The 12,104-nt window shown below is 30.7% G+C and overlaps 1 protein-coding gene and 2 long non-coding RNA genes across 4 annotated transcripts; all 3 read left to right on the top strand.

Moving 5' to 3' along the window:
• Positions 1-1,913: 1,913 nt before the first annotated feature.
• On the top strand, positions 1,914-2,955 carry LOC123692073. The gene is made up of 4 exons (XM_045636716.1): positions 1,914-2,059; positions 2,159-2,204; positions 2,290-2,352; positions 2,765-2,955. The coding sequence occupies exons 1-4, from the start codon at positions 1,974-1,976 to the stop codon at positions 2,876-2,878; spliced, it is 309 nt and encodes a 102-aa protein (XP_045492672.1). The 5' UTR covers positions 1,914-1,973; the 3' UTR covers positions 2,879-2,955.
• Positions 2,956-4,672: 1,717 nt separating this feature from the next.
• On the top strand, positions 4,673-6,489 carry LOC123692079. The gene is made up of 3 exons (XR_006751477.1): positions 4,673-4,826; positions 5,206-5,236; positions 5,867-6,489. It is a non-coding gene; the product is annotated as an uncharacterized LOC123692079 (long non-coding RNA).
• A 3,595-nt stretch (positions 6,490-10,084) lies between these two features.
• Positions 10,085-11,538, top strand: LOC123692076. Of its 2 annotated transcripts, XR_006751474.1 has the most exons (4): positions 10,085-10,099; positions 10,338-10,589; positions 10,853-10,877; positions 11,389-11,538. It is a non-coding gene; the product is annotated as an uncharacterized LOC123692076 (long non-coding RNA). The 2 variants fall into 2 exon arrangements; XR_006751473.1 differs by lacking the exon at positions 10,085-10,099 and having other exon boundaries at positions 10,239-10,589.
• Positions 11,539-12,104: the final 566 nt, after the last annotated feature.

Here is a 12,104-nt window from a genome sequence, read left to right as displayed (position 1 = left end):
TTTATACAATTCTTTTATCGTCTTTTTCCGTTGCTATTGCTCAGGCATTTTCTGCGATTTCGCGATAATATCAAGATAATAATGTTATATTTGCTTTTCTGATTAATTCTGTTAACACCGAGGAATCTTTATTGGTGTAATATTTGATAGAAACATTATTTAAATTCTAAATAATTTGATTATCAGTAAATGACTAAGCCAGGCTTGAGTCAGTGAAATATTTTAGTGAAAATGTATTAAATTTTTCATGACTTTATCAATTTGAGCCATTGATTCGATAAGCACTATCCATAAGCATAATGAGTAAACATACCCATATAATAATACTTATTTTTATTCTATTATTCATTGTATATTCATCATATTTAGGGTAGTTGAAAAGTTAACTTTTCTTTATTCTTATTTATTTAATATACAAATAAAGTGTAAACGAAAATGCCGGTTAAATCATCCAATAAGAATTTCCCTAAATAATTCAAGTCAACCTAATTGGTTGTTATATTTTTTAGTCTGGCAAGAAAGCCGTTCAGTAATCTCAGTATTAAGAATTATGCGTGACGAGGGATTTGTAACGTGTTTTTCGCGTATTTTTAGCCCGCGCGTCGCGTTCTAGCACCTTCTGGGATTCCATTCCGAAAAACCTCCATAAATATTTCTTAAAGTATTTGTATCTTCCTTGGGGTATCGTTAACACAATGCTTTCGTTTTTCGAATGTATTTTTCCGCTCTCGCTGTACAAGAGTTGCCACTAAAATTCAAGAAGTTATATTATGATAGATAATAGTTAAATATGTTTTATTTTTTTATTTAAAATATCTAAATGCATTGTATCTATATACATATAATAGAATTAAGAATTTACCAGGATATCCAATAAAATAATTTTTAACATAATTTATGAAGTGTAAAAAGAGTTGGCAATATAAAATATAATATTAGTAATTATTAAATTTGATTACATACTTATTATAAATTATTAACATCTAGCAGGTTTAGTATGGATAGAGCTAAAATTAAGAAATACCATTTGCAAATAGAAAGTCCTAAACTAAAAGAACCAATTTTAGCAAATGCCATAGACTGGGTAGTTTCAGCTTTCTAGGTCCATACATGTTATTCAACATTCTATTCCGAAAACTATCTATGTAGTATTATGTTCATTAGTAAATTGAAATTGAATTGTCCTTAAAGTATGTTTCTATTTATTAGATACAGCATTGTTTTTAGTAAAATGCTTAAGTTCATAATTCATGAATTTGTTGTATAAAATAAGATAAAAAATACAATGTGTAGAGTTCAATGGTGATATATATTTATCACCGCATTCAACACTCAAAATAAATCGCTGTTATCAAAATGCGATTATACTAACTGTTTACAATCTCATAAAATAGCAGACGTCGCCAAATCTAATTTCAGAGGATAATAAACAAGCAATAAACGGCGACATTTTACAACCTACCCCCCCATTATGTGAACAATAATTATTACCGTTATAAGTAGATCTGTATCTGATCTGATTTCATTACTTTCTTTATATTCATTCCCAAAATCATTCAAAATCATCAATCTTGCATCTTGTATCATCCTATAATAGAGACATTCACGAGACATTTATATGACAAAGAATTTACATAAAATAATTTTAAGATCATAATTGTGACTTCTCAACACTCTCTACAAATTAACAATAATACACTTGATAAAATTTAATGAACAGAATTTGTGATAAGTATTCTTTTTATGTTTATAAATAATGTACTGTTTTAAATAGATAGTTTATTTTAAAATATAATATAAGGAAAATTTGAATAATTATTAATTATAATCTTTATGATAATGTTTGAGGAAATAATAACCAGTAGGTATCTATTAACTGTAACGCAAAATGATATAACTGACGTTATTAATAAGGAAGACGATTCATATGCCCACAAGTCAGTCTTCAAGTGTTGACAAAGCAAGAGCACATAATGATTAATAATATTAAAATGAATCACATAATTATTATGTGCGGTTGTCTACTTTTTACTATATGTGTCGATTCCAGATCAATTGAGTAAGAACTACATTATAAAGTACTAAAAACCACCTTTCTGTAATTTTTAAAATATTGTTTCAAGCGTTCAAATTTTTCTGATACTTATTAAATTTTCAGAAAAAACAACAATATCAACATTCATCCCGTAGAAAAGTTTGTTGAGGTACATTCAAATATAAACTGTATGATGATTTAAATAAGTTTAAAAAGTATTAAAACACAAAATTAAATATTTCGTGTGATTTTAGGTAAAAAACAGATACAAAAGGGACTTTTCATATGAAGAAATATTAAACAGACTTCAATTTCCTGTACGTAGATTTTTTTTAACATAAGTGAAATCATAAGTATAGTTTAATATTTTTGGAAGATAAATAAAGTTAAAGGTCAGGTTTTATTATATTAACTAATCACTGCTAACTAGCCATGAAAAAGCACGGTTCCGATCAAATTGGAGACAAACTTTACTTTCTCATTAGAAAGCTATGATTGAACTGAATGTGCAACAATATACCTATTTATTAATTTCAAATGATTGTGGTTTGTTAACCAATTAAACATATATTATTGAATTCGGTAAAAGATTTGGATTTTTTGACAGGATTTTTTCCTTCACTTTGCTTTAAAAGAATGATTCCCCTTGAGTCTAGAATGTTGATCCCTTGCTAATGTCAAAAAATGTTGTCATTGTGATTTTTTGATTATTTGATTGATTTTTTTCAGGACGTGACATCTACTAGTTATGTAAAAAAAATTATTGGTACTGGACCATTAGCCAACAACATTGTTATGGTTGGCTTTGGAAAGGATAATAACAATTATATTTCTTTCCGATAAGAAATGATTAATTGTTTGTTGTGAGTAATGTGAATATTGGAATAAAATTTTCTAATTAAAATAAACGTTTTGTGTAACTTGTTTCATTTTCCTTGTTATTCCTCGAATATGGTAGGTACCTACAGAATGTTCACTTTGTTTTTTGTCAAATAATTCAATATACTTTTTATTCAAAATATTGAGTATGCAATGAGATAAAATTTAAGGTGTTGGAAAGCTCCGTATTACTATACAAGCTACTATATAGGTTTCACAGGAAATCCATTTGAAGTACATATAATATGTATTATGATAAACTTTTAAGGAATACCCTGAATTCCCGAGGTGGGATTTTTTTTTAAATATTCATCAATATTTTTTAAAAGAAATAAAGGGTTCTTTTATTTTTCATCTAGTTTTGATTGAAATCAAAGAACACATAGATTATAACTTTGAAATTTTGTTATCAGTGGTTAACTTGCTATTATAAATCCAAGAGGTCCTGTGTTCTATTCTCGTTGGAGAATCTATACTAATATTATAAAGCTGAAGAGTTTGTTTGTTTGTTTGAACGCGCCAATCTCAGGAACTACTAGTCCGATTTGAAAAATTATTTCGGTGTTAGATAGCCCATTTATCGAGGAAGGCTATAAGCTATATATCATCACTCTTATACCAACAGGAACTGACCAATACGGGTGAAACCGCGCGGCACAGCTAGTTATAAATAAAGTCTCAGCCGGGCTGGACAAAAAAGGCCACCTTATCGCTGGGGACAAACAAAATCGACAGTGAAACAGATATCAAATACATCTGCCCCATACAAGGTGACACAAGACTATATAATACAAGTCATACAAGAATTTAATGTCTATAAGTGACGAAACTTTTTTTTAACAGTTTCCGCCAAGATTCGCCCATCAACATTCATCAAATCTGCTAAATAAAAGTTTACCATGAAAACAAGGTTTAAATAACATAAATTACAACAAAAATTAAACCGCCTTTTCGTCATTTTCCTTCGTTTCTCAAAATACTCATATATTTTAACAACGTATAAATTATAATAGTTCACTTGAATTGATATTTGAAGGAAGATTTACCATTTGGTTTTAAGAAATAGGGCTGCCCAAGTTATTGTACCTATGTATAAAAAATTAATAGATACGAAAATATTCCACACATTTTGTGAAATTGAATTTTATAATATATGTTATAATAACTTTATACACAAATTTGATTTGAATTTCTAGATATTGATATCTATATTAATTCTCGTTAAAAACAAACATAATAATATTATAGTATTGTACTATTCTAATCTTTAAGGCCACAATTCGCTCTGACTTGTTTTATATTGATTCTGTTACAAGATGATATGAAATAGTTATATTGTATGCTTTTAAAGTATCACAAGTTTTTTTCGCTTTCAAGGCAGTTTAAGTTTTTGTTAAAATTTGTTTATTAGTCAATTTTAATATAAGTTATGCCGTTTAAATGTAGACGAAGAAAGAAGAGAAGAAACGCCAGTTCTAAGTTCCTCTCAATTTCTTTGGATTGTCAATATCAAATTCTGGTCCTGTTTCGAACCACGTTGAAAATGCGCTACCTAAGACTTGACAATACGCTACATTTTTTTTTTGTAAGTGGGGAAATCTTGCATAGATTATTATTATTACAAACCCACGGCCTCCGGGGAAGAAACTTTTTTCTTTAATAAATTATACTTACCTAATTTGTATTTTGTCAACCCTACTTCCATGTTAACGAGGTTGAGATACTTTATAATATGTATGCAATTCCTCATTATCCCCATATGCAAAATCATCGTTCTAAAATAAGGAGTATTAGTTACATTATTAAAATCATATTCGTGTAAAATTACCACAATGAAGTTATTGATGGTAACACTTATATGTTTATTACTTGTTTATAGCACTTTATCTGCACCACAGTATTATTATTATATGTAAGTATGTACTTAATTAATAAGTAACTTTAAGTAACTCAAACGGTTTCACCCGCGTATTCAAGAAAACCCTAGTATGTCCTATCCCCGTGGGCTTTCCGGAATTTAAACCTCTCCTATGTACTTTCTCAGGTCTCAATCTCAAACTATATCTGAACCAAATTTTATCCAAATCGGTTTAGTGGTCTAGGCGTGAAGAAGAGACAGACAGACAGAGGGACAGACATTATTTCTAAACACTCGCTTTTACATTCTAACTAAATTAAAATTTCCACCCTGTGTACAGATGAGACTATTTACCTACCAGTGTATTTTAAAAATCATCATTTCCACTATCGTTAGAATTATAATTGAGTTATATAATTTCATTTACTTTTAGGGTGAACGGAAACTACTACTTAGTAAGTTTGGTAAGTGTTGACTTTCAATGTTTGCTAGTAGGTACTTCTTATCGAAAGATAATACCTATAATAACCTTAAATCACATTGGTTTATTTTACTTGAGTTTGCCTCGGGTCCACCTGGGACTTGGTTTTATTTAGATTTCACATTTTTTAAGAGTTATTATGTTTATCCAAGCGGAGATAAATTCAATACAGCTCAATAAAATATGTTCAGCCGTTCTTGAGTTCCTATAAGTGATGTAAGTGTATCTAACGACTTTGTTTAATATACATAAATTTTATATTTAACAGCCAGGTATATCTATTATTAGCTGCTCTTCGCGGTTTCACCCGCGTTTCTACGCTCGAGCTCCTGCTGGTCTTAGTGTGATGATATATAGCCTATAGCTCTCGATAAATGGGCTATCTAACACCGAAAGAATTCTTGAAATCGGACCAGTAGTTCCTGAGATGAGCGCGTTCAAACAAACAAACTCTTCAGCTTTATAATATTTGATTAATCGGGATATAATAAATAATATTTGATCTCATTATCTTGTTTGTTTAAAACTTCGATATGAACCATAATATATGATTTACAAAATTAATTCCAAGCTATGATTAAGGTTATTTTAATAAAGTTTATATTCATTGCAGGTTCCAGGTCAGTGTCATAACTGTAATTATATAGGAAATGGATCCAAAAATACCAATACTGTATATTTAAAAAGTGATTCTCTTAATCCTAGATGATTATATCTAAAAGATAAGAAAAGAATTACACTATAAAATTTAGCCAAAAATAAAGTGACATCTGATTTTAAAATATTTTAAAATAACTTTTACTTCGTTCATTTTGTGTAATTTTGAACTATGCATAAAAAATTAACACATTAAAAAATGTAGTTAATAATTATTGATATTATTAATATTAATTTATGTCTTATTGCTCCTGAATAAAGTAAGAAACCATTGAAAAATTGTGGCTATTTTGTATATTCTTGGATAACAAAATGTGATAAATTATGAAAATTATTTTTTTACAAAAAAAATGATTTAATTTCACTCTATTACATTAATGATTACAAATAAGAAATCACAGAAACTGTTGTTGATTTTACATTCTTACTAATTAATTATAGTAGTACGTAATAAGTAGGTACTTTAATTAGTATAATATTACCTTAGACCACAACCTTTGAGCTTTGCGCAAATACTGCGTTATGATGCATTTTAATCGTGATGTAAGAGATTTTTGTTAATATAAGAATTCAGAAAGGTATTTTGTTTAATTTTATAAAAAAATCTTGCTCTCTTATATCTATTTTCCTATCTTATGTGATACTAGCTGTGCTCCGCGGTTTTACTCGCTGTGCTCCGCTCCTGTTGGCCTTAGCGTGATGATATACAGCTATAGGCTGTATATCATTACGCTAAGACCAACCCTCATAAATGGGCTATCTAACACTGAAAGAATTTTTCAAATCGGACCAGTAGTTTCCGAGATTAGTGCGTTCAAACAAAAATACTCTTCAACTTTATAATATTAGTATAGATCCCTTATTAGATTACCTATTTGAGAGGCAGCTACATTAATGTGATTTACTTTGCTTTAATTCTATTACCAATGCTCAAGTTAGGGTGCCATCAGACAGACTGCATCGCAGCAACTGCGCGCGGTCGATATATATAACTGCAAGCAGTTGTGTGTTCGACTTCATGCTGTCATGATATCAACTGCACGCAGTCGGCTGCAGTCGAGTGAAGTCAATATCAACTGCATACAATCGCGCGTTCAACTTCGCGCGGTCGGCTGAAGTCGGGTAGCGTCGCCGCATGCTGTCCACCGCTACTGCATACAGTTAGTGTGCAGTCAGTCAAAGAACCGAACGCAAAATAATAGCAAAATAATATTCCGTATGGCAAAATAATAGCAAAGGATCAATCCACATTCGTGGTGTATTTTGCAGTTTTTTAATTCGGTTATATCGCCGGCGGCGGCGGCGCCGTAATAATATTAAGAGGCCTACCTACCTACCTACCACCGAAACTAGCACCACCGAACATTTTATTTTTTTACTCCTTAACCAGATCAAATTTAAAAAATCTAGCTCGGTACTTTGCTAGTACTTATATTACTTGTAGTATTTTTGGTATTACTTTTCACTATTCTAACTGTTCATTATTCTAGAGAACTTTTGATTACCGCCAAAAGTGGCCACTTTTGGCGGTAATCAAAAGTTCTCCTTATTTACCGAATGCAAAATAATGAAAAGTAATACCAAAAATACTACAAGTAATATACTAGCAAAGTACCGAGCTAGATTTTTTAAATTTGATCTGGTTTAGGAGTAAAAAAATAAAATGTTGGGGGGGCGCTAGTTTCGGTGGTGTAGTCGCCTTAAGAGACGTAACGTGTGTGCTTCCATTTCGACGTCAAACCTTACACTAACTCTTGGCCTACATGCTTGGTTTCGACTGCGTGAAGTCGGACCCGACTGCAGACAACTGCGTGCAGTTGAGTATAGCAACTGCGTGCGGTTACTAATGCGACTTCGTGCGGTTGTTGTGTTGCAGTCTGTCTGATGGCAGCCTTAGGCTGATTTTTTAAATTTGATCTGGTTAAGGAGTAAAAAAATAAAATGTTCGGTGGTGCTAGTTTCGGTGGTAGGTAGGTAGGTAGGCCTCTTAATATTATTACGGCGCCGCCGCCGCCGGCGATATAACCGAATTAAAAAACTGCAAAATACACCACGAATGTGGATTGATCCTTTGCTATTATTTTGCCATACGGAATATTATTTTGCTATTATTTTGCGTTCGGTTCTTTGACTGACTGCACACTAACTGTATGCAGTAGCGGTGGACAGCATGCGGCGACGCTACCCGACTTCAGCCGACCGCGCGAAGTTGAACGCGCGATTGTATGCAGTTGATATTGACTTCACTCGACTGCAGCCGACTGCGTGCAGTTGATATCATGACAGCATGAAGTCGAACACACAACTGCTTGCAGTTATATATATCGACCGCGCGCAGTTGCTGCGATGCAGTCTGTCTGATGGCACCCTAAGATGGCAGACGTACCTAGGTATAAATTGATTTTTAACCGACTTCAAATAAAAAGGAGGAGGTTATCAATTCGGCCAGTATGTTTTTTTTTATGTATGTACACCGATTACTCCGAGGTTTCTCAACCGATTTACGTGATTCTTTTTTTGTTCAATGCGGGATGGTGTCGAATTGGTCCCATAAAAATTTTATTCGGATAGGCCCAGTAGTTTTTATTTTATGAAAATTTTTGTCTGTATTTGTAAATGTTGCAAGTGCAAGTTTGAAGTCGGTTGTTTTTAACAATTAACGATTTAACGCAGTTATAATAACTCCACTTGTTCAATATGTTAACATCACCACTGCTCGAACAGTGAAGAAAAACATCGTTATATCATCTTCACTTATACTAATAAGAGAGAAAATATTTTGTCTTTATTTATTTGTATCGAATTTACTACCTACTACAATCATTGATATATATATTGATTTCAGAGATTCTGTTACCATTAGAAAACTAAGTCATAGGTACCTGTAAATTCAATATGTATTAAAATAGAGTTCGATTTTGAACGCCTCTTTTGTACAGTGGTTAACGCACGTAAACCCACGCACAATCTAAACATATAATAAAATCGTAAAAAAGTCAAAACTGTACAGTGTTTTTCTTTTTTTATAGGAATACTTGAAATATCGAAGCCAAAAATATAGTTTTTAAAATTTTTCCCTGTTTGTCGATAAACAAAATCGAATAGATACAGAAGTGGCACTGTCCTTTTCTTATATAGTTATGAAATTGGTATCAAGATATTAATCCTTTCTTTAGATTGTATGATATGTAAAGACAGCATAAAAGTTCGCCAAGTAAAAAATATTTCACGATTTGATCAGACTGTTCTGTGTTTATTCACCAAATAGATCCAAATAAAATTTAGTATGGATATCTTTTAAACTGTTCCGGATCAGGAATGAAATGAAATACAATATAATAGTTTTATCTTGAAAAAATCCCATAAAATTGCGTTGACGAATACAAACAAAGTAAATTCTTATCTATACAAATAGTAATTTACGGGGTAACGACCCAGATAGAGCCAGGCCAAGCATATTATAGTTATCTATTAATAAAAATAAAAAAAAAATTTAATTAGGGTTAACGCAACAATCACATACATACAAAACATAAATGTTTGAGTTTGAGTTTGAATTACACATACTTAAAATTAAAGTAGAACCAAATTTAGAATCGAGCTTTAAGTGAAAGTTTCTTATAAGCTTAAAATAAATAATTGTTTTCAATTGTAAACGGTTATGATGTTACTGTGAAAACTTGTTTGCGATACAAAGGTTTTAACACGTTATATGATTTAAGTAGTAGTACTAGTATCCCTGGATTCACCCGTGTGCTCAAAGAAAATTAAATTATCAAATACGCATTATATCCGATGTTTCCTTTTCGACGAAACAAAGATTTTAAATTATTTTTTTATCATATCATTATCACATATCGATTAAAATAAAAATTAGGCATGTACAAAGAGCGGGAAGCAATATCTTCAACGTAGGTAACCTAAAAAGTACTAATTGAACTATTAATATAGGTTACGTTGTATCCTAACGATGATATCAAAATTTAATATTTTGAAAATGTTTTTTATTAAATAACTTCCTCCTCCCACAAACACAACACAACAACTTTGACCCTTAGTGCCCTTACGCACTAGCGGTTAACCGCTAGTGCGTAAGGGCACTTATGGTGTTGCAATAAATAATATTTAAATACAAAGAGCACTACAGACTCGCAAAATTATGACAAGCACTGACAGATCTACAAGATAGGTATACCTAATAGAATCCTAAAATAAATAACCTTAGTATATTACGCCTACTGCCTAACCTAATACAACAATATTATTCTCATCTCGTAATTATTGTTTATCTACTAATGGTTTCCAATAAATGAGTTTTCTTTCATTATCTTAGGACTGTCTTAGGAGCCTGGGTCGCTCTAATTTGTAAATGTTTTAAGTGAAATAAATGATTTATTTATTTATTAAATTTTCATGTTGCAAAATAGCAAATGTGACGGTGACAACACTGTGTAAAGTTGGAAACCAGTTCTTACTAAAATCAGTTTGAAGTTTCCACTGACGTCCAAGACGAGGATAAACACCGTACATGTCGTAAAGTAATCAAGTTACAATAGTACAGTGAAATAACCTTCGGATACAAAATAAATTTTAATAAATAATAAAATGAAGAAGCTACTGATAGTCGTGATATCTTTGTTATTATTAGTAAACATTTGCTATACGAGACCTATGCCGGGGTAAGTTTGACTTTTATAATAACCGTATTTATATCAGATTTCTTATTAACTCTATATCGTCATTTTATACGTGTAAAAAATACCAGTATTTAGTATACAGTTTAATCAAAGTAAAAGATAAATAATACAGATAATAAATATTATACGATTGATGTTAATAACCGGCAAGCAATTTATATATTTTAAAAATATATTTTATTTGGATGTTTCAGGACATAGTTTGTAAATTATATGGAAAATTATTGATATTTTTTATTTTCTAGGCCCGATGACTGGGAGGAGTTTGAAGTAAGTATTTCACTATTCAAATATAGCAGTGAATTATGACAAATATAACAATAAATAGCAGTTTAAGAGTGATCAGTTCCTCGTAATAAAATTTACTAATTCGATGAAAGTGAGGCTGAAATCGACGTTATACTTATGCACCTTATAATATACGCCTATTCTTCGTCATCATCGGGAATCGAACCCAGAACCCCACGGTTCTAAGCTCACGCGCCACCCACAGTGCCAAGGATGCGGTGGCAGCGGTTCGTATTAAAAAATATTTTTTCACTTCAAACATGAGATTATGACCTCGTTTCAACGTTTAATAACTTATTTGCATCGTGCTATAATGAAAAATTAATTGACATGATTGTGTTCATGTTACTATTAAATAATATATTTCCTATTATTAAAGTACTTATCTATCTTTAATATAAAAATGAATCAAAAATTATTATATTAAAAATGAACTATAAAAAGCGTTTTAATGTTTATTTAAAAATAAATGTGTTCTGCAATCTTATTACAGGTTGACAAAGATGGTTTTCCAAAAGGCTGGTTTTTCGGCAAGTGCGATGGCTGTAGAGTGACAAACATAGGAAATGGACGAGAAAACACTAACACGGTGTATATTAAAACATAACAAATAACATTTAAAAGTAAAATTTTTTAAGTATTAGTATTTATTTTATTAAATATTCATTAAATACATTACATACTAAATATTTCAATGTTTCATAAAAAACCTTAATGTTTGTTGATAAATGTTAAATAATTGTTATTGTGTACACTACGTCATACAAAATAAAATTTGACAGTTCCACTTTCTCTTATTAAATATCATCGCTATGGCTTTGTTTTCTATATGTATATTGTTTAAAATGTGTTCAATAATATTAATATTGATTTGCCCTGTCTTGAAAAGGGGAATAAATTAAAAGATTGAAATGATGAAAACTTATCGTTTTATATTTTAATAACATAGTCAATTATGTTAGCTGCCTACATGTCTAACTTAAGAAGTTAATTACTCTTATTTTAGTAAAATACGCAGAGTAGGTACAAGTACCTAGGAGTTTATTAGATACTAAATGTAACAACTAGAATAATATTGTATGTTATAAAAAATGTAACATTTTAACATTAACTAAAACGTATATAAAGGCGTTTATGAAAACGGATAAATACAGAATATTTTTATACTACTACCTACTCCTATGGCGCTGTAACCCCGAAGTGGGTCTT

Source organism: Colias croceus, chromosome 5 (assembly GCF_905220415.1).
Source record: "Colias croceus chromosome 5, ilColCroc2.1".
Taxonomy (NCBI): Eukaryota; Metazoa; Arthropoda; class Insecta; order Lepidoptera; family Pieridae; genus Colias; species Colias croceus.
Note: the sequence above shows the minus strand (reverse complement) of the source record. Positions and strands in the feature narration are given on the sequence as shown.